We start from the raw sequence: 23,746 nt of genomic DNA on the forward strand, positions 1-23,746 counted from the left end.
ACTTAAAGACTCTCACCCCACTTAAAATTCCCTTAGTACATGTGTGAGGACTATTTAAAACCCTCACAACTCAAAGGAATTTCAATGATTTTGTTTAATGACTTAAAGACTCTCACCCCACTTAAAATTCCCTTAGTACATGTGTGAGGACTATTTAAAACCCTCACAACTCAAAAGGAATTTCAATGGTTTTGGTAGAAAAAGACTCTACTACCCCATATTATATAAAGAGGCTTAAATGACACTCTAAATCAAATAAAACTGTTTTAATATCAACAATGAGTCTCATCTTCTGAACTCCTTGATTCTTCATGTCACTTGGATAGTCCCCCATCAACTAGTGTAAATGCACAATTATTAGAACCGTTCATGTGGTGGTGGTGGAGCCCCACCATGGATAGTCAAGGGCCAAAGCTATACAGGGTTGACAATCCTAGCTATCTGATTAGTGGCCTGCTGATGGATGGCTAAAAAATGTAGGCATCATTTCAAATTGAATAGGATGAAGACCGTTGTTTGGATTGTAAGAACTTAGGATTGTCTAATGGTTGAATGTTTGGGATGCTGCCCATGCAAGGGAGGCTTTACTGGATGATTGATTCCAATTAATGTACACATGACATGTGTAAAGTGGATAGTGGGCAGGATTGCCAATTTTTGTTTCCCTCGACGATCCTTTCTCAAATTGGAAATGATGTTGTCTTCAACACAATTCCATAAGCAAGATATACCAATTTAATGAACTCCATGCTCCTAAATTTATGAAGATATGGATAAATTTATCTCAATTTATGTAGGGATCTGGTTTCTTTTTAAAGGTAGGTCTCATTTGAATGTACTGGAGTCGTGAAAAGGATATTCCATTGTGAGTTTTGGAATACTCCTTGATGGAATTTTTTAGGTTGGTTCCATGTAACAACATGTGAGTGCACGAAGGATATTCTTCCACTCTCCCTTAAACTTCATAAGCCAAGTTCCCCTGGGTTTACCATCCTCTCCCTTTCTTATCCCTCCAGAAACCCGACACCCCCACCCCCACCCCCAACACACAGATGCACATATATGCATTCTCTTGATTATCTTCCATTGTCATGTAAGTGGGTGTTATATTGGGTCCATTTTAACAATGTTTTTAAGGGAAAGACATTTGTGACAGTTTCAAATACATAGTGGTGGTCCTAGATCCTCGAAGTTTATTCCAGTGTTTGCGAATAATATATACTACAACGCTTGCTTTTGGTGGTGTGGGTTGAACATTGTGCCATCACGATCATAACTCTATTGCCATTTCAGCTACTTCCATGGTCAATGACCCTCTTTTCTTTTTATGATATTTAATTTCACCATTCAAAAAAAAATCTTGGGCACTACTGCTGATATTTTTTTTTATCATGCTCATGCTTTCATAACAAATGCTAGTGTTAACTTTGTTTATCACAGGTATGTGGTGATTTATTTTTCCATTCTTTATGGACGGTACTGTTCTCAAATTGTAACAAAAGAAATGCTAGCCCTTCCAAAATCTCGTTTTATGGCCATTGGTTTTCTAGAAGCCCTTGGAGTTGCTACTGGGATGGCTGCTGGAGGTATCATACTCAAATTTTGAAACATTAATATACAAAAAAATGATATTGAGGTTTAAACTTCAAAAATTTCAGGGGCCAATTTCGAGTTCAACACAGCAAGCATATAGTTTTTTTTTCCATATTGATTTTTTTTTTCATTTTCAAAAAAAAAAAAAAAAACTATATGCTTTTTTTTTTAAAATGAAAAAAAATCAATATGGAAAAAAAAACTATATGCTTGCTGTGTTGAACTTGAAGTTGGCCCCTGAAATTTCTGAAGTTTAAACCTTAATATCATTTTGTGCACTTTAACCCTCCAATGATATGGTTCCTAATACCAGTTTGTGCAAATACTGTAACTATCTTGTGATATGGTTCCTCTCTTCATTGAAGTGTTACTTTTCCATATGCTTATAGCTAACTTTATTTGATCAAGCAACTGACCTTTATATTAACATTGTCAAAAACAAGTTTAAGGATATTTCAAAAACATATTGAAATTGTTTTTGGAAATATCCGTTATCTTAATTGACTGATGGTTTATTTTTGTCATTTCTGACACTTCTTTTGCAGCTATGCTTCCAGGACCAGCTATACCCATATTATCTCAAGTGGGTCTAATTACCTTTGAAGTTTTACGTTTTTACTCCTCTAGTTTAAATGCTATATTGATTTGAAAGCAACATTTGCTCTTTAAAACATTGTCGCCCATGTGCTATGTATCATTCTATAATCGATAAATCTGAACTGACCATAGGGAGATGCACTTCAAAACAATATCCTGCAATATCTTATGATAGAAGGTAGGCATTATTCCATTACAAAATATCTATCATAATTAACTGTAGAGTTGTGAATCGACCCATATAGCCTCTTATGAAGCTGCATAAATTTTTTTACCAGCTTCTCGCTTCTTGAAAGTTGCTTTCATAGGTGATTGAACTTTGATTCTATTTGTTAGACGAAAGTTTAGACAGAGAAAATAAATGAGTTAGGGTTATCTCCCTCTGACTCATATCTTTATAATAAAACATAAAGGAATGTACAAAGTCCTAAATGCCCTTAGGCAAGTTACATATTCCAACACTCCCCCTCAAGCTGGAATGTAGATATCATACATTCCTAGCTTGTTACATATATCATTCAATTTTGACTTATTTAAGGACTTTGTAAACATATCAGCTAATTGGTCCCGTGACCGAGTAAACACAGTGCAAATCTCTCTTTTCTGGATTCTTTGACGGATAAAATGACAATCCACTTCAATATGTGCGCTCATGGAAGATTGGATTGTTGGCAATGTATATTGCAGCTTTGTTGTCGCAATAAAGATGCGAAGGAGAAGATGAAATAAAGCCAATTTCAGAGAGAAGTGAACGTAGCCAAATAAGTTCCGTGCTTGTCTGTGCCATTGCCCTGTATTCAGCCTCTGCACTGGACTTAGCTATAACATCCTGCTTCTTACTCTTCCATGAGACAAGATTGCCACCTACAAATGTACAATACCCAGTGGTGGACCGTCTATCTGTTGGGGATCCAGCCCAATCTGAATCAGAGAAGCCTTCAACTTTCATATGACCATATCTTTTGAACATCAATCCCTTCCCTGGAGCCCCTTTCAAATACTTAAGAATCTGTGTCACCGCAGCCTAGTGAGAAGTACGTGGAGAGCTCATATACTGACTGACAACTCCAACAACATATGAAATATCTGGCCGAGTAACCGTGAGATATATAAGTTTACCGACAAGCCTGTGATACCTGCCAGGATCCTCCAACAACTCTCCTTCTTCTGGAACGAGTTTCACATTAGGATCCATGAGTGCAGAAGCTGGTTTAATTCCAAGATTGCATGTTTCTTTTAGCAAGTCCAAGACATACTTTCTCTGTGATAGGAACAAGCCTCTAGAGGAACGAGCAACCTCTATCCCCAAGAAATACTTGAGCTGACCCAAATCCTTAGTAGAGAATTCCTTTTGCAAGAAGGTTTTCAAACGTTGTATACCTTGTGAATTTCTCCCTGTGATGATTATGTCATCCACATAAACTATCAACAAAATACACCCAGCTGAAGAGTGATAACTGAAGACTGAGTGATCCACTGCGCATTGTTTCATGCCAAAGCGCATGACTGCCTCACTGAATCTCCCAAACCACGCACGCGGAGATTGTTTGAGGCCATATAGTGACTTGCGTAGGCGACACACGTAGGAGGAAGTCTCCCCCTGAGCAACAAACCCTGATGGTTGCTCCATATACACCTCCTCAGTTAGGTCGCCATGGAGGAAGGCATTCTTCACATCCAGCTGATGAAGGGGCCAGCTATGATTAACAGCAAGAGACAGGAACACACGGACAGAGGGAATTTTCGCAACGGGACTGAATGTCTCAGTGTAGTCAACACCAAAAGTCTGAGTGTATCCTTTCGCGACTAACCGTGCTTTTAAGCGCTCGACAGTACCATCAGGGAGGTATTTGATGGAGAAAACCCACCGACAACCAACAGGACGGGCACCAGCGGGTAGGGAAACTAGATCCCATGTATCATTACTATGAAGAGCGCCCATTTCTAGGTTCATAGCATCACGCCAGCCATGACGGTCAAGAGCCTCAACCACTGACTGTGGTAAAGAGATAGAAGACAAGGAGGAAAGAAAGCTCTGGAAGGTACTGGTGAGCTTATCATAAGAAACACAATTCGAAATAGGATGTGCAGTGGAACGGGATCTCGTACGAGATGCAATAGGAGAATCAGAAACAACAGAGGAAGGCAGAAGAGAAGATACCTGAGAGCGGGAGAGAGGGATCATCGGCTCAGAAGATGATTGTGCGAGAGGAGGTAGAAGAGACCTATCTGTAACTTGGCGCCGCTGATACTGCTGTGTAATTTTAGGTGGAGCTGGCTTCTCTAACGTGGCAGAAGAAGTAGAAGCTGGCCGCACGGAAATAGGAGATGACGGAAGAGAAGCAGGTAGATCTGGTAAGGGAAGCGAGACCTCGGACTCGAGAGAAGGGGTGAAAGATGCTGCGCCATGTTGGAAGAATGCCTCAGACTCAAAGAACGTAACATCGGCTGAGACAAACCAGCGACGCAGACGAGGGCTATAGCAACGATAGCCTTTCTGCGTACGGGAATACCCCAGAAAGACACAACGCTCAGACCGGGGATCGAGATTGTCACGGCCAGGTCCAAGGTGATGAACAAAACAAACGCATCCAAATACACGAGGTGTCAGAGGAAACTGGTCCTTACTAGGAGATAAAATCTAGAAAGAAGAGGCACCCTCTAAGACAGAGAAAGGAAGGCGATTTGCTAAGAAACACGCTGTGAGAAGGGCATCACTCCAGTATGCCTTAGGAACACTCATCTGGAAAAGAAGAGTGCGACCTACTTCAAGCAAATAACGAAGTTTCCTCTCAGCAACACCATTCTGTTGAGAGGTGTACGCACATGAAGACTGATGTAAAATCTCATGTTGGGAGAGATAGGATTGAAAGCCATTAGTATCAGAAAAATATTCTCTAGCATTGTCAGTACGAAGACATTTAATATTGCAATTATATTGATTCTTAATTTCAGAATGAAATGTGCGAAAAGCAAAGAACACGTCGGATCGACTCTTAAGTAAATATAACCAGGTCATGCGTGAGAAGTCATCAATAAACACAATAAAATACCGAAAGCTAGTACTAGACGCGACCCTAGAGGGTCCCCATACATCAGAATGGACTAATTCAAATGGACTAGACACTCGACTAATGATCCGGGACGGAAACGACACACGACGGTGCTTCCCGAGTTCACAGGACTCGCACTGAAAACTAGAAAAAGGTCCGGGAACCAGAGAAGTCTGCTGCAGCCGCTGAAGTGAAGGATGCCCCAGGCGACAATGCCACTGAAATGTATCCACAGAGCTATGTAAGACAGTAGGCGGCCGGCAGTCAAGACGATAGAGTCCATCTACCTCACGACCCGTTCCAATCGTCTTCCCAGTCGAGAGATCCTGAAACAAACAGTAAGATGGGAAAAATGAGACAGAATAATGAAGAGATTTAGTAATTTGGCTAACTGAAAGTAAACTAAATGGTGATTTTGGGACACATAAAACAGAAGATAAGGTAAGAGCAGGATGATGGGAGATATGACCAACACCAGTGATAGGTGTAGTGGACCCATCAGCAAGGGTGATAGACTGAGAGGGAGATGAGAAAGAGCGAAAGGAATGAAGCTGAGAAGAGTTACCAGTCAGGTGATTGGATGCCCCAGAGTCAATGATCCATGACCCTGAGCTAGATAGAAGGGTAGTGGGTGAACTACCTGGCTGGGCGAAACCTGCAGAGGGAGGACGAGAACTGAGCCGAGACGCTAGAACTCCTCAAAATCGGCACGGGATAATGTATAGGTGGAATCAGCTGGTGCAGGAACAGAAGCAGAGGGAGCGCAATCTGAAACCGAAGCAGTAGTAGCACCCATGTGAGCCGAGCGTGCCTGACGAAGCTCGGGATGCAGGGTATAGCAATGATCAATATAATGTCCCTCGCGCTGACAGTGAGTGCAAAAAGAACGGCCACGGCCACCACCAGAACGACCACCACCACGGCCACGACCAGAGGAGCCTCCACCACGAGGAGGGCGAGTACTGCCATTATAGGTCGCGAGAGCAGAACCATCAATAGGAACAGATATCACTGGATTACCAGGTGAGCACTGCTGGACGCTGGAGTAAACCTCAGTAAGGGAAGGAATAGCGCCAGAACCGATCTGCTGACGAAGATGCATGTACTCTGGACCCAAACTCTCAAGGTACTGCACAACACGGATCTGATCCCTCTGACGGGCAGCCTCTGTGAGATCCGCGGTAAGTGGCATGTAAACATCAAGCTGCTGACAGAGGCCAACGAATTGGCTATAATGGGTGGCAAGAGGAAGATCACCACGGCGGAAACGCACCCACTCAGAATAGGTAGAGCAGATCCGACTAATGTTTGCCACGCCAGAGTAAAGAAGAGTAACCTGATCCCATATCCGTTTCGCAGTAGGCAGAAGCATCAAGGGCCCAGAGACGTGAGGGGCCATACTCTGCCACAGAAGGGTGCAAACAAGAGCATCCTCCTGTTCCCATCGATCAAAGGTGGGATCCGTATTAGGAGGAGGATCACGACGAATGACGTGGGCTTTCCCACGGGCAATAAGATACTTCTCGACGGCTGCTTTCCAAGTAACATAGTTTGCCCCATCCAACTTAACAGTAGTGATATGTGGGAATGATCCATCCACAGAGAGAGATGATGACGAAGAAGACGCCAAAGAGGGCGTCGGACGAACACCAGGAGCCACTCCCGTGAAAGGATTGTCAAGCACCTCCTCCATAACAACAAGCAAGAAAGAAACAGACAATCCAAACCAAGACGAATAACAGGAGATAACAGAATAGGTGGGCAAACTAGGATAGGCCAAGAAAGTTACACGCGGCTCCAAGAATGACGGGTATCGACGAAGCTTGACAAGAAGGAAGCCATGAGACACAGAGGGGAGCCGCAAAGACAAACAAGAATCAAAGTAGGATAAGAGATGAAGATCTAACACATAAAAACAGGGAGAAAAGAGTGGTAGGGTTTCCCAAGTGATGAAAGGAAGAGGCGAAAAAATGATGTGGGTTGAAAAACTTGGGGTGTGAGGCTTACCAGCAAACCTAGGAATTGGGATTGGGGGCTGGAAAAAAAAATTTCTGATGCGAGGCAAAACACAGCCCTGGAAACTTATTTCCAGGAAAGTGATTTTGTGGGGGGGGGGGTCAGAAAATATTTTCCTGAAAAATTTTGGGGGGGTGCAAATCCTCGTTCTTGGAAAATAAATTCCGCCCTAGGTATAAAAAATGTGTGGGGGGTTGCTGCGCGGGGGTACAGGACCAAGAGCTTTGTGCAGGGGGGAAGAGAAGAGAGACGTGGCGGGTGGGAGGGGCGGCTGCCTTCGGCTCGGATAGAACAACTCCTCCTCAGGAGGAAAAAGATGGCGTGCCAGTCTGCCTCCGATGAAACTTGGCCCGAAGTTGGGTTTCGCGGCGAGGGGGGTGGCGGAGAAGATGGAGGCGGCTGGAGAACCCTAGGGATCAAAAAACCCTAAGGCTCTGATACCATGTTAGACGAAAGTTTAGACAGAGAAAATAAATGAGTTAGGGTTATCTCCCCCTGACTCATATCTTTATACTAAAACATAAAGGAATGTACAAAGTCCTAAATGCCCTTAGGCAAGTTACATATTCCAACACTATTATTATCTCTAGGCCGGCATAAAACCAATGTTCAGAGCCATAGAGTGCGTATGGATCAACTCTTTGTATCTTGGTACAAGTGTCTCAAGTTTCAATGCACGCATGCAACGCGTTAGACACTCATCTCTCTCTCTCTCTCTCTCTATATATATATATATATATATATCAGCCCTCTCTCTCTATATATATATATGTATATATATACATATATATATATATATATATAATTATATATATATATATATATATATATAGACACACACACACAAACATAATTGGAAACTATATATATATATATGAGGAAAGTGTTGGTGAGCTTAAGCTCACCAAACTTATGGTGAGCTTAAGCGCCCCAATCACATGGGTCCCACATTTTCTGTGGTGATCCAAACCATTCATTTGCAAGGCCCTATCATAGATAGGGTGTGTACCAAAAATCAGCTCCATAGGATCATCCTAACCCCTCCATTTGTGGAGGACAAAAATGGGCAGATTTGTGGACAAATAATGTCTGTCCATTTTGACCTCCACAAATGGATGGGTTAGGATGATCCTATGGAGCTGATTTTTGGTACACACCCTATCTATGATAGGGCCTTGCAAATGAATGGTTTGGATCACCACAGAAAATGTGGGACCCATATGATTGGGCGCTTAAGCTCACCACTTTCCTCATATATATATAACAGAAGAGAAAAGGAGAGAATTTTTTGAATTATTTCAAAATTCTATGAGAATTACACATCACTTTTTTTTTACTTTTTTTAACAAAGGCACCCATTCAACCCACATATTTTCAATCCTACCCCCTCCTTTATGCTTTTTAACAGAGGCACCCATTAAAGCCACATAATTTCAATCCTACCCCCTCCTTTATGCTTTTTAACAAAGGCACCCATGAAAGCCACATAATTTCAATCTTACCCCCCTCCTCTATGTTTTTTTAATAAAAAATCTATAGGGTGATCTTAACCATCCGATTTAAGAGGAACAACATATTATGGAAACCTCTATAGATTGGAGGGGCTAGGATCAGCCTATGGAAATGATTTTTGGGGCACAACCTATTGACGTTGTGTTCCATCACATGGACGGTTTGGATCAACCTATGATGTGGTCCATACAGTTCTTTGTCGGCCCGTGCATCGCACGGGGTTTTTTACTAGTGTGTATATATATATATATATATATATATATATATATATATATATATATATATATATATATATATAGAGAGAGAGAGAGAGAGAGAGAGAGAGAGAGAGAGAGAGATGCGTGCAAATTTATCTTTAGTTGTTAGATATCTTATAGAAGATGTAAGTATCTCCTATAAATCTTGGGTGTTTTAGCGCGCAGTCATGAGCATCATTCTTACTTGGGGAGGAAACCCTTTTGGAAGAACTGTGAAAATATTTGGGGTCTCGTTCCATACTCTTTGATTTGGCAAATTTGGAAGGAGAGAAACAACCACATCTTCAAAGAAAAGAAACAATCTTTGGGAAGAATAATAATGAAGATAAAGGCAGATCCACGAAGATTCCTTTCCTCGGGAGCCTTATTACATAAGGGCTTTTCGAAATCTCCATGCATGCCCCATCCCACCCGGGGGTGATAGCTTTCCCTATGAAGTGAAACTGACCGACCGCCCTCTTCAAACAAAATAGCTCGAGACTTCTGCCTCCAAAAAATTTCCTCTAGCCCTAGTCTAAGTTGGGGGTGTTGTGGTACTCATTTAACATCACCCTTTCCTCCAAGGTGTTATTAAACCGTTGGAGTTGGTGTTATTTAATCATTTATACTACTTCAACACTCTCCCCACGTGTGGACTCTCTCTCTCTGATTGGGGGTTTTGTGTGTGTGTGTGCGCGCAGGGGGGGGGGGGGGGTTGGTGGTGGTGGTTGGTTAGCCATACATGTGGCACGTGTGCCCCCTCTTTTTTGGGTTGGCTTTACACGTGTACTTTTTAATATCAAGGAGTTGTGAGTTTTGAACCCAGAACCTGTAGCTCTTGTACCATGTGAAACGACCAATTACTCCAAAAGCTTAAGTCGTTAGAGTTGGTGTTATTTAATCATATTTATACTACTTCAACAGATACATTGATTAGTCGTATTTTTTTAAGTGACAACTGATTAACTGCTCATTGTATCACATTCAGTTCATTTTTTTGGTACCATCTCAAAGCAACTTCCATCTGATTAAGGGTTCAGCTTCGGTGCTACTTAAATACCTGAGTTGATTTTTTCTCTTGCAATTAGATTCGAAGTTATTCTTTTCTTTTATTTTCTTTTTCTTTTTGATAAATAAAATGATCATGTTCACTAAGAAGAAACTCAGTCATACCATTCCAAAAAAAAAAGAAATAGAAAAAACTCAGTCACATGACAGAAACGATAAATGAAACATCAGCATCTAACTCTTTCCACAAATTGAGGTTAACTACTCTGGCACTTTGATTGCATGTACAAGTAGAATGGCGATCCTTGCAGTTATTCATAATTTGATTCAAAGTATTTTCTTTTTCTTTTTTCTTTTTTATAATAAAATGATCATTTTCATGAAGAAAAAACTCAGTCACATGATGGAAACGATAAATGAAACATCAGCATCTAACTCTTTCCACAAGTTGAGGTTAACTACTCTGACACTTTGATTGCATGTAAAAGTAGAATGGCGATCCTTGCAGTTATTCATTATAATATTTCCGCTGGTTGATTTGTCATACTCATCGTACTCTTTTGTGTGTCATTTTTCATTATAATATTTCCGCTGGTTGATATGTCATACTCATCGTACTCTTTTGTCTGTCATTTTTCAGACATTCTTAGTGTGGCAACTTATCTTTTCTGTCCTTGTTCTGGGAAGAAAATACTCGATCAATCAAATACTTGGTTGCTTACTTGTAGCTGCTGGTGTAGTTGTAGCTGTAACAAGGTATCATATTTTGAACTCTCTTCAACGAAGGTTGCCATTGTGTTAGTTGATGCCTTTTGGTTTAGAAATTTCTTCACTTTTCATTTTTACAAACCACTGTTTGGGCTTTAATCAGCTTCGATTATTTTAGATTTATGGTGTTAAAGATGCCGACCCCAACTAGTTTGGGACAAAGGCTTAGTTGAGTTGAGTAGATGTTAAAGACCCCCCAACTCTGTTTGCTTCACATAGTGGTAGGATCAGCCTGCTGATATGTATGAAAACTCCTGGTTCAAATGCCACAACAGATGGGTGTACTAAGAATTGATTGCGACCTACTAATTAAATATCTCCCTCATGCATTATAGATAGAGGTATGCACTCGGGATGTGTGTGTGTGTGTGTGTGTGTGTAGAGAGAGAGAGAGAGAGATCATGTAAAATAAAGGAAACATATAAAAGCACATGCAAATGATAGTAACTTGAAGATGAAACTTCCGAAGATGCTAGAATAAGCACAAATACACACTTAGAAACCATCATATAAGCAAGACAATCATTTATAATGGTTAAAAAACATCAATCACCTAATGGCATGCACTGTCACGCATGTCTGACAATTTAGTACCTACCAAATTTTACATTTAATATATATAAATATTTAGGGATTTGCTAGGGATTTCAAAACACTAATAGGAGCCTTATTTTTCTCCCACAAAGTCTACAAATCTACAAATACACAACAGATACCTTATTTTTCTCCCTACTCCTCTACTTCCCCTCATTTGCACAGCTCTACAGCCTATGCCCTGCATGTTACACTATGCGCCCCTACTTCCCCTCATTTTTCTCACCAGCATCGAGCATTCCAGCCAGATCCCTGCATCTCTCTCTCTCTCTCTCTCTCTCTCTCTCTCTCTCTCTCTCTCTCTCTCTCAAACACACACACACACACACACAAAATGCATTGGACGCATTGCTGACATGGACATAACTGCTATAGGTGGCGGAATCTGCCTTTTTTATTCTTACCGTAAGATGGAAAAGGTTGTGGTTTCTTCTCGATACAAGCTCACTTGGAATTTAAAGCTTCTTTTCTTAAAACCGTGGATTTTCTGGATGCAATAGAATTTAGAAGAACTGAAAAAGAAGAAAAGATATAGAGCATTGGAGGTTCCTTATGGATCGTGACATTTTTTTTTCCCTTTGTCCAATTCAAATCTTGTTTTCTTTCTGTATATCTGGCTGTTAGTGTTTCATGGAACTTATCTTTTTTCTTTGTTCTTTTTTTTTCCATTTTGGAAACATCTTGGCCAACAATCTCAAACTGAATCTCTGTATTTTCATGGTATCCTCCACAAATTCTGCTACAAAGACCACGAACATTGGTTCCCTGACTGCAAGGGGAATAAGTAAAAATGTTGAATTTGACAATGTAAGCAGGCGGGACGAGGATGTAGTAAATATGACTGGACAGGAGGTACCTAAGAGGGATATCTTTCACTATCTTGGTTCAATTCTATATAAGGAAGGAGAGATTGAAGAGGATGTTAACCATAGAATAAGAGCAGGTTGGTTGAAGTGGAAGCTTGCCTCAGTAGTTCTGTGTGACCGTAAAATCCCTACCAAGTTGAAGGGAAAGTTTAATAAGACAGATGTGAGGCCAGCCATGCTCTACGGCTCAGAATGTTGGGCCACCAAGAAGCAGCATATGCATAAGATGAGTGTAGTGGAGATGCGAATGCTTAAATGGATGTGCGGCCACACAAGGTGTTAGCCCAATGGTTCCCATGGGTTCAACCATTCACCTTTTCCTTGTTGTTTTGATGATAGCAAATCCAAATTGATTAGTCTTTATGGACTAATGTGTTGTTTTGGAGTGGTATGCCTTAAACAGGAATGTCATATGTCATATTGCCATTACACAACTCAACACAACACAACACATAGCTTGCGGATCAACATGCAAATGAACCAAGTTGAGCTTGTACATACATTGAAGACATCAACCTCGGAAGATGTTCAACTCAAAAGCTCAAGTTGAAGATCCCACAATCTTGCCCAGCAACGTGTCAAGAAAAGCTTGGAGATGAACTAGCATTGGTGACACCTCATGTACCTCTCAACATGTTCGAAGAATGGAGGAAGTCACAAGACCCAAATCAAGTCAAAGAGTTCACTCACAAGTCAAGGATGTCCAAGAAAGTGCCAAGAAGCCAAGACAATCCAAGAAGACTCAAGAGTACTCATTTTTAGATTGTATTGGAGTCCTCATGTTAAAATGGAGTTGCATTTTCAAAAGGCTTTTCAAATGCTTTTCATAAACAAAGTTAATATATTTGAAAACCATTCACACACCCAAAAATGTGTTTGAAAACTTTGGACAAAAGCCCAAAGACCATGACCCAAATCCCTGGAATTTTAATATTTAAAATGGATTTTTAAACAGGGCGGGTCGACCGGGGGTGTCCCGGGCGACCGCGGATATGTTTCTGTTTTACAGAAACAAATCCAGTGTGTTAGGGCGGGCGACCGCCATAGGGCCGGTCGACCGCGGATAGGTTTTGAGCGAAATTTTCAATCAGACAGATAGCCCTCGCCGGGCGACCGCCATTGGCTCGGTCGACCGCGACGGTGTGAATTTTGAAAATATAAAAGAGAGCCTGATAAGGGCGGGCGACCGCTATAACCCGGTCGACCGCCGCGGCCTGGAAAACTAGCCGTTGGGGCTTGCGGAGCTTGACTTTTTCAATCCAGTTTATTACCATATTACCCCTAAACGGTCATATTTTCAAATGGGCTATATATACCCTATCCAAGACTATTTAAAGAACCTTTTGCAAGATTATTTCACATCCTTTTGAGCTCAAACTTTAATATCAAAGGTTTTTCCTCTTCTATGCTTTGAATTTGTATATTCTACATTCTATCAAGAGGATCTCTATAAAGCTTTTACATTTACTATCTTTGGAGAGATTTGTGAGCTACAAACTTTGTATCAAGCCTAATCAAGAGGCTAAGTGAGAGTTTTTCTTTTGTTCTTCTTCATTGTATTGAGGGTCTTCGATTCGGCCCGTTGAGAAAGGTGAATCCGATGCAAAGAGGGTGTGTCCCCCAAAGGCTTCATGCGAAAAGCGTTTGTTCCCTTGGAGTTGAAGAAGGCGTTTGTATGGCTTGGAGATTCGCCATTGTGGAATATCATCTTTAGTGGAGTACGCAAGGAGGTAAACTTGAAAGAGTGGACTAGGTCTTGTTGATAGACCGAACCACTATAAAATCCATGTGTTCCTTGTGGTGTGCTTCTCCTCTTCTCTTCTTGCACTTGGTGGTTGGTAATATCTAAACTTCATTCTTTATTGTCTTGCTTAATTGAACAAGGGTTAGATATAAATTGTTTGAACTTACAAATTGTTTTAATATTCCATTTAATTAAGACAAAAATTTTAAATCAACCAATTCACCCCCCTCTGAGGTTGCCCTACTTGTATTTCACAAGGCTAGATAGAATTAAAAATGAAGACATTCGTAAAAGGTGGGGGTGGCTCCAATTGAGGAGAAGATGAGAGAGCACTGCTTAAGATGGTTTGGACATATCCAACGTAGGCCTTTGGATGCTCCGGTGAAAAAGGGGGACTCGTGCCAAATTGATGGAGTAAAAAAAGGTAGGGGCAGGCCGAAAATAACTTGGGTAAAAACAGTGAGGAAAGACTTGATAGCTAGGAACATAACAGAGAACATGACCTTGGATAGGATAGAATGGAAGAAAATGATCCACATAGAAGAAGCCAACTAGAACCAGGATTAGAGCCGGGTAGATTCCTTTTACCTTCTTCATGAATTTTTTCTAAAGGATTCATTTAGCCGACCCCAACTAGTTTGGGACAAAGGCTTTGTTGAGTTGAGTTGAGTTGAGTTGAGTAGGTGAATTTGAAAATATGTTCCTCACAAAGGGGAATTTTATGATTTGGTTGAAAGTAAATGTATAGAAATCTTTTCCCCTGTATAAAACATCTGTATCTATATCTATATCTATATATTTCTTTTATCAGAGGCATGTTTCTAGTGTTGAGCATAGATTTCAATGCAAGTTGCAACAAGTTAAGTAAATGGCTAATGTTATTTGTGTTCACTTGTCTGCAGTGGGGCGAATGAAGGTCAATTGCTATCCCAAGTTGAGTTTCTATGGCCAGCATTAATGGTGGCGTCATCTGCATTTCAAGCCGCTGCATCAATTATCAAGGTTACAAGAAGATAGTTTTTTTTTTTACCATGAATATCCTCTTTGAAAGAATGAAAATCATCAACCCTAACTACATGAGTTTTTTTTTTACCATGAATATCCTGTATGAAAGAATGAAAATCATCAACCCTAACTACATGTTGTGCATATAACAGGAGTTCGTTTTCATTGATGCTGCAAAGCGCCTTCGGGTTTGTTTTCTAGTTCTGCCAGTCTTTCAAGCTCATTTCCTGTATGAGAAACTTTCTTTTGCCTTGCTTTCTGATCAGGATTTCCCAATAATCCTCAACTAATATAAATGCAGGGCAAACCTCTTGATATTTTTGTAGTCAATTCTTTCGGATCTGGGTTCCAGGTGACTTACTCGTAACTTGTTTGAACTTTTATCCTTGTTATTTAAAAAACCATGGAGTAACATTTTAGTGACAAATGCCTTGAGATGTTTTGATCCTGATTTTACACTTTACTGTTACAAACTTGTCGAGTTATATAATTGGGGATTACACAATTCGAACAATTATGAATTCGACTCAAATTAAAATAATCATGGATAAACCCCTTGATTCAATAACGATTACCAATGACTAAGATTCATTTTTTATGTTTTATATTTTCCTTATGAATCTCTTGAACTTTAAGATGTCCTTCTCAATGCTATTGAATTCCATTGTTTATTTGTGCGTGTAGGCTCTTTTTGTATTACTTCTACTTCCTTTGCTATCAAATTTGAAAGGAATACCATTCGCAGAACTCCCTTCCTACCTAAGAAGTGGTGCTGGTTGCTTTACGAATGTCGGAGCTGATATAACAGGCGGGTTTTCTTCATTTGAAATAACATTCTGCATATTAATTGAAGCATTGTCTAATCATCTTGTCTATTTTCATGTAATCCTGCAATTTTATATGAAAACTTATCAAGAGAGTTGATGATAAAAGGAATGCTTTATTAACACCCTTTTATGACTTTGTACTTTCCACCAGCATTCGAACTTTTTTATTCTCTTAAAGAGTAATGGATGAGTGTGGGTGAACTGAAACATATAGGCTATGTTAACTCTCTTTATATAGATTCCCAATCATAAACATATAGGCCATGTTTAGGAACCCTGAATATTTTTCCATGGTATATTAGTTAATATTGTGCCGAGAGAGTGATAAGGAGGGTGGGAGAAGGAGACTTTGATAGAGCATGAATGAGTAGGAGAGAGAAAATTCTAGAAAACAGGGAAAAAGTAACGCATATTTGGAGTAGAGTTTTTTTCTCTTGTTTTTAAGCCTTTCCTCACCCCCTTCTCATTCACAACCTCTTAGATCTCTCCCTCTCTCGCGCTCCCTCACTATTGAGTGAACTAATATTCCATGGAAGAAAAATTCATGATTGCCAAACATGGCCATAATGTTCTGGTCCCAACATTTTTATATATTTACTTTTGGTATTCTAAATTTTGTGTGGCATTTGAATGTGTGTTGATCTGGGCCACTGGTCTGGTGGGGCACAACCACCAGGCCATTGCCTGGTGCAAGCTGAACAGAGAACCCCCCGCACTATCCTGATTTTTTGAGGGATGCAAAATTGCAAACACCATTTCTCTGATTGATTCTCTGTTCATTTCATATTGAAGTATATTCGAATCGAACTTTCGCAGGTTGTGAAGGAGCCCCTTTTCTTCCCCTACTATACATGGCTGTGAATATGTCATTCAACATCTCGATTCTTTACCTTGTAAAGATTTCTTCTGCAGTGGTTTCTTCACTTGCAGCAACATTATCAGGTACTGCTCGTTTATGTCTATATGGAACAATACACACATCTAATATCATAGTCACTAATAACTCCAATATTTTCTAAAATATCGTGATATTTGCAATTTTTTTTTTATCAAACGACAAAATCCAGAAAAAATCTCAAATTCTAAAAAATTGTCGACATGCCTTCAAATTTTATTTTTACCTAAAAAATATCATGTAAATATCAATATTATTTGTTGTCCTAAGTTTGTTCTTAAACTTCATATTTTTATACATGTTCAATTTTTTGTTTTTACTGTTTTTTTCTTGATATAAACCCAAAAATAACAAGAATATATAATATCCTGAGATACACCCTTCCCAAGAAATTCCGGAGACAAATATTTGTGACTATGCTACATGACATAAATGTGTGTTTCTTTTCTTTGCAGTGCCAATTTCCATATACATTCTTGCGCAACCATTGCCGTACATTCCTCAAAGTGATGGCTTGAGCCAGTTTTTCGTCATTGGAAGTTGCATTCTTGTGTTGGGTCTTCTACTATACAACCTACCTAAACCTGTCAAGGAGGGCTCCAAAAGTGATTGATCTGAAACCCCCCATGCAGTACAAATTGTTTATTTCAATTGGTAAGCACTAACTATGTTGTGCTTATTGGCCATAGTTATCAAAATTTAATCCATATTTCTTTAGTAGTGTCCACGTTAAGAATCGCTGCCTCATTTATGGGTAATTCCACCCTGTTTTAGTAGATCACACTCAATTTTCTTTCCATTTAAAGATGTAGATCACAGTCTATTTAATGTCTTACTCTCAAATATCTTTCTATTTTCCTTTTGTGCAACATACACTATTACATGCTTTATTTTGGGAGGATCTGAGTCAATTGTTAACTCGCTCGAGTCGACTCTCTTTTACCTTGGCTGAGTTCTCATCCACGTCCGAGTTTTGCCCTACCAGATCAATTAGAACTCTTTTGAGTCACTTAAGTTAATGAAAAATTGATTGTGCGAATCATTGACTTGCCCGAGTCGACTCTCTTTGAACCGGCCAAGTTCTCATTTCAGTACTAGTTTTGAAAGACTGGGGGGTCATAGTGTAATACTATGAGGTGCTCATACTACGGGGTAGTGGGACCCACCTTTGACCAATTCCACTTGATAGGCCTTGCTTTGGATATCCAACGGCCAAAAAATCACGCCAGTCATCTTATCCTAGGATCTGATAATTCATATTACTTATTGAACATGGACGGGCAAACAACTGCATATGAGAGACAGCTCACATTCAAGGACAAAAAAATACATATTATTGGCTGGTAGAAATAGATGATCGGGGGGATTTTTGGGCCGTGGGAGATCCAAAAGTGGGCCACTAAAATAGACGGTTCAGATCAATCAAAACTATGCCCCACTATGCCGCCTTATTGTATAAACTTCGGAAGAATAGGGTCATACACAGAGGGATTGGTATATGGTCTACAAGTGAAACAGTTTGGTATTCAGAAACAAGTTCTAGTGGATTCAAAGGTTAGGATTCTCCCTGAGGGATGCTCAGATACAGGGCAAAAGTTTTCTTGGAGAATTCTTTTTTCCCCGATAAATGTTTGGTCAAGTTATTTTCAATGAAAAATTCTTTCCAGAACCGGAAATCTTAACCTTTTCTAGGAAAATTTTAATCCTATTGGACCCTAGAATATTTTTTCCCCAGACCCAAACCACATGAGGTACTGAACTAAAGTTGAATGGAGGGAGATGATCATGACACAAACAGTGAAACTTTGCTACTGGTGAACAAATTAGGGGTGCAACTCCGGTGACTAGGGTTGGGAAGGGTGGTCAAGGCTTTGTCTTCAACCTGGAGGTCGGAGTCTGAACCCAAGCTTACATGTAGGGCACTTAGGGAGTGGTTGTTCATCCTTTTTGTGTTTTGTTAGAACTCCTCATAATCCAAGCCATTATTTTGTTGGCCAACATTGTGGATACAATGATACATCATACCAAAAAATTCCCCTCTTTAAATGACTAATCATTTAATAAATGGGGACAGTTGTTGGCTTTCAGGAATGATAGATAATTAGATAGAAGGGCCCCCCTGCATAAAGAAACAGAAAGGGCCGTGATTGGATCCACATCATATTCGATAAATTTTAAAAATATGTTGAAAAGTTCCAATCAAGAACCCTCTTGTGGCTCTTTATAGAAGGGGAGCCCTTGTATATATATATATATATATATATATATATATATATATATATATATATATATATATATATATATATATAGGGCAATGATATCAGCATAACCAAGTTTTGATATTTTCCATCTTGTCTTTTAGTATTTAAAGAGGGAGGACACCATAGAAAGTGTTTTTTTTTTTTTAAATATATCACTTGGGCCCACCGGGTTTGAAGATCCAAACTGTTCATTGGTTGGGCCCCAACGTAAATAAGATTTGCCTGTAAAATCATCTCCATATAGGATGATCCGACGTCTCTGATCAACCTCTATAGATCGGGAGTGTTAGGATTATCATATGAAGATGATTTTTGGGGAAAGGCCTATTTACATTGGGTTCATCAAATGAATGGTTTGGATATTGGTATAACTTGAGCCGCAGTGAATTTTCTAACAAATATGCGTTATATGATGTCTCTATGTAGGTGCACCTTTTAAAATAGATCGCAGCCCACCTTGTTCGAAGATCTAAACCATTCAATTATTAGGTCTTGAGGCAATTACATCGTAGCACAAAAATCATCTCCATTGGATCATCCTATCTATTCGATCTATATACATTTCTATATAGTGTAGTTTATCTACAAATTAGACGGTTATGATCATCTAATGAAAATAAAGTTTGGGCACACTCCATTGGGGCCCAACAAGTACTTAAAGGTTTGGATCTTCGAACAAGGTGAGCTTCATTGTATTTTTCAAAATATATGCTCACCTACGATTACTCAACTCAATTTAGCCTTTATCCCAAACTAGTTGGGATCGGCTATGCTCACCTACGATTAGATGCAATATAATTTGGGGCCTAGTTCTTATAAGATAGCTATGTGCAAAACACATTTAAAAAAAAAAATTCATTTGAGCCACTTTGTTCGAAGATCCAAAGCGTTCATTTTTTGAAACTCTTAGGCTGTCCCCCAAAAATCATCTCTATCGGATAATCCTAACCATCAGATCTACTACAAAGATACGATATATAAATCTCTATTGCTCGTAGAGTTAGTAACCATTCATTGTTGGGTCCGATTAAGAATTTGTGCTCAAAAGAGAGAAGAGAGAACACTATTGTCAGAATAAAAGAGGTGGGCCTTACTTTGTTCAAAGATCTAAACAATTCACTTGTTGGCCCAAGGAGAGAGAGAGAGAGCTGTATAACAACGGGGCAAGTTACGCCTTAAACAGGACAACTTCCTTTTCAGCCTCCAATAACAGAGCTTCCTTCTCAGCTACGGTCGAGTGGGCGAGGAATCATTCCATTTGATCACCCAAATGAACGTTAGAGGTAGTTGCTACTGAAATCTAACGGTGTAAAACATGCTCGTTTAATGCCATTTGTTTGAACTTCTCTGTCTTCTCTCCCTTCCGCAAGCCACCTTTAAACTTTTCAGAGGGTAAGGAGGTAATTCCGCTATTTGTGCTTTGTGCTTTGTGCATGGGTTAAGTTTCATTCGCAAACAAAGCTTAAGTTGGAAGAAACTGCGTGTCATAGACTCATAGGAACCTAGCTCCGAGCCACACCCGTCAAAGTCAAACAATAGAAAGATTTTTATTCTGTGTAATGATACCCCCTCATTTTCCCACTTTCGCCCCTTCTCCCCACTTTACCGGTTGTGAAGCTCCACAACCGGTAATCTCTCTCTCTCTCTCTCATCATTTGTTGCCCAATAAAAAATGGGAAATGATAAATGCGCCCCTTTTCATCACTTGGGACACCCAGCTCCATTGTATTGTACGTGGCAATCATGTCACTTCATCCCTTGAGATGTGAAGTACTTCATCCCCTTCTAGGGTGCAACTTGGGTCGCGTTGAGGCCGACTCGACCCAACCTGAGGAACCGATTTTTCCATCCCAACCCTGCCCGATTTCCAACCCGACGAGGTTCAACCCGACCCGACCTGAAGAACCGATTTTTTTCAACCTAAACCTGACCGACCCGAGTTTTTAAGCCTAAAAAAAAGTATAAAAAAAATCTAGTTTCACTCGGGTCGGGTTGCCAAACCTTCAACCGGAACACGTCCCAGGTTGGGAAAAGTCAACCCAAACCCGACCCGAACTCAACCTGACCTTTTTTTCGGATTGAACTTGTCGGGTTCGGGTTGAACCCGACCCGAGCTGCACCCCTAGCCCCTTTGCAGTCATAGATAGATGCACTGTAGCAGGGTGTCCCAAGTGACGACAAGGGGCCCATTTATCATTTCCCAGCGTCGTGATAAATCAACCTCGTAATATCTTAAATCAACCTCCCTCTCTCTCCCTCTCTAAGAACTGCCCTATATCAGGGTCGATTTATCACTACCCTAAAAGATCCAGAAAATAAGAGCTATTTGAAATTCATCATAGCATTATTAATGCAAGTACTTTTTCCAGGGTTTTATGTGAATCAAACCGATATGTGCCTAGATGGGTCCCGATTCCCGAACAATCCTATTCAATTTTTATTTAGAAGGACCTTAAATTTATGATGATATGCCTCTAAATGAATCAAAATCATATTATCTCCCTCCAAATTTGAGGCAAGGAAAAAAAAGTTCCCGAGAAATATTTTCCACGAGAAATATTTTCCTTGCACTCCAAACTGGAAAAAGGGAATAAGGAGAGTTTTTTTACCGGTTGTTAACCTCACGACGGTAAAAAGAGGCAAAGGGGGCGAAAATAGGAAAAGGACGGGGGCGAATTTATCATTCGCCTTTTATTATTAGCTTTGATTCGTAAACATAATTCTTCATCATTCTCCTTTATTCCCCCTCTCAGCCCTCTCCATTTCCAAAGGCGGGAAGAAATTCTCTCACAATCTCCTCCAACATAACTTCTTCAAACTAGTTGTTGATTTTCATCTAAATTAGGTTTTTCTTCTCTCCTGAAACCCTAGCTCTCGAAAAATCCCATGGCGGAAGATCCAGAATCCGATTCTCGGATCACTTCAGGACCCGATAATCCTCTCGGACGGTCCGTGATTCCGATCGTGAACAAGCTACAAGATATCTTTGCTCAAGTAGGGAGTTCTTCGAATTTCGATTTGCCACAAGTGGCTGTTGTAGGGAGTCAGAGTAGTGGGAAATCGAGTGTTCTTGAATCTCTTGTTGGGAGAGATTTTTTGCCTAGGGGTTCTGATATTTGTACGAGGAGGCCTTTGGTTTTGCAACTTGTACAGACTCCTATTAAGGAGGAGGCTTGTGAGGAAGGGTTTGAGTGGGGGGAGTTCTTGCACTTGCCTGGGAAAAAGTTCTTCGATTTTTCCGCCATTAGAATGGAAATTCAGGTTGGGATTTCTTCTTCTTTTCATTTTGGATCCTCTTTGTTTGTTTGTTTGTTTTTATCTACTGTTGTTCTTGTTCTTATTCTCTACTTATACTTATGGAAAACTACTAAAAACCCCCAACATCAAAACTTATGTACAAGAATCCCCTAAATTTTTTTAATTACAAATTTACAATATCACCATCATGTATGTCTCTTTAATAACTTTTAATTCCTGAAATTGATCTTTTTCGGTTCTTCTTCTTTTCTAGTTGGAAAGGCTATTCAGGCTGGATTTCTGGTTCTTTTGGTTTTGAATTTTCCATTTTTTTTTCTATCTAAAATCGATATTTTTTCAGTTGGTATTTTTTTGGGGGTTTTAGGGAACTCGTTAAGGTGTGCATTGGAAACTAAACTTTACACATGTTTTGAGACTTCTTTATCAAAATGCGTGTAAAAACCTGAAAACATGTGTAAAATGATTGCAAAATTCAGTTTCCAATGCACATTTTGGTCATTCGTTAGTTAAACTTAAAAAAAAAATAAAAACATTTGTTGGGTTAAGGGTTTGGATTCTCTGTGTTTCTTTTCTTAACTTTTTTTTCTTTTTAATCTCTGAAATTGATCTTTTTCTGTTCTTCTTATTATTTTCTAATTATGATTTTGGAGCTTCTGTTGGATGTATCTTCTATCCTTGTGTTTGTGACTGATCGAAGTTGGTCTTAGTCTTTTTATTCATCCAGGGTTTTGTGTAACAACCAATTACTCCAAAAACTTAAGCTGTTAAGTTGGTAGTATTTAATCATTTATACTTCAACACTCCCCTCAGGTGTGGCCCCACTCTTTTGGGTTGGCGATACACGTGGATTTTGAATATCAAGGGATTTTGAATATCAAGGAGTTGTTGGGTTTTGAACCTAGGACTTGCCGCGAGGAAATAGCTCTTTTTTTTGTAGGTAAGTTGGGGTTTGGCGGGGAACCCGACCGGTTTATTAGATAAAGAGAAAGATGTTACATTCATGGGTATAAGACACAATCCCTAACTCAGAAAATATGAGAGGGGGGTATCCAAAAACTTGGGATAGACAGAGGCAAAACACTAACCTAAGAGTTCAAACTGCTCAATACTCTTGAGTTACATAATCGGCTAGCTTGATCGCAGCATGTTGGGATCTTTGGGAGCAGTTTAAGCTATTATGCTTTGACACCATCGGCCATGGTTTACCTGTAGAGTCGTCGTGGTTCGTCAATAATACGTCTTATGAGGCTTCTCTCCCCTTAGTTTCCCGCTCAAGATCTGCTTGGGAGGGTGACTCCACTCCTCCTAGCCTTTCCTTGCCCTTTTCCTGTAATTCTATGTGCGATTCATTGGATTCCTCCAGTTCTGGGCCCTCTCCTTCACGGTCTTCTAATATCGAATAGTAACAGTTTAATATATTGAACCACGATAGTTTCAGCATTTCTGATTGTGGTGCCTTTCTTATCTTTCTCTGGCTTCTCTACTATCTGGGTAGTTTCTCCAGGTGCCTGTG

General features: G+C 39.9%; 2 protein-coding genes across 3 annotated transcripts in view; both read left to right on the forward strand.

Moving 5' to 3' along the window:
- CLT2 (CRT (chloroquine-resistance transporter)-like transporter 2) overlaps nt 1-17,583 on the forward strand; it is a 23,255-nt gene extending 5,672 nt beyond the window's left edge. Inside the window, exons 2-10 of the mRNA XM_077360653.1 lie at nt 1,441-1,586; nt 2,139-2,176; nt 10,656-10,771; nt 14,890-14,989; nt 15,145-15,180; nt 15,294-15,344; nt 15,677-15,800; nt 16,636-16,761; nt 17,170-17,583. Coding sequence (XP_077216768.1) covers nt 1,441-1,586; nt 2,139-2,176; nt 10,656-10,771; nt 14,890-14,989; nt 15,145-15,180; nt 15,294-15,344; nt 15,677-15,800; nt 16,636-16,761; nt 17,170-17,327 — 895 coding nt within the window. The 3' untranslated portion in view covers nt 17,328-17,583. The remainder of the gene's footprint in view (nt 1-1,440; nt 1,587-2,138; nt 2,177-10,655; nt 10,772-14,889; nt 14,990-15,144; nt 15,181-15,293; nt 15,345-15,676; nt 15,801-16,635; nt 16,762-17,169) is intronic.
- A 4,123-nt stretch (nt 17,584-21,706) lies between these two features.
- The window catches only part of LOC143849819 (dynamin-related protein 3B-like), a 65,090-nt gene continuing 63,050 nt past the window's right edge, over nt 21,707-23,746 (forward strand). For both annotated transcript variants that reach the window (XM_077359023.1, XM_077359022.1), the window contains exon 1: nt 21,707-22,236. In XM_077359023.1, coding sequence (XP_077215138.1) covers nt 21,862-22,236 — 375 coding nt within the window. In that variant the 5' untranslated portion in view covers nt 21,707-21,861. The remainder of the gene's footprint in view (nt 22,237-23,746) is intronic.

This window comes from Tasmannia lanceolata, unplaced genomic scaffold, assembly GCF_043159265.1.
Source record: "Tasmannia lanceolata isolate RefF3 unplaced genomic scaffold, GAP_Taslan_0.1 ptg000018l, whole genome shotgun sequence".
NCBI lineage: Eukaryota > Viridiplantae > Streptophyta > Magnoliopsida > Canellales > Winteraceae > Tasmannia > Tasmannia lanceolata.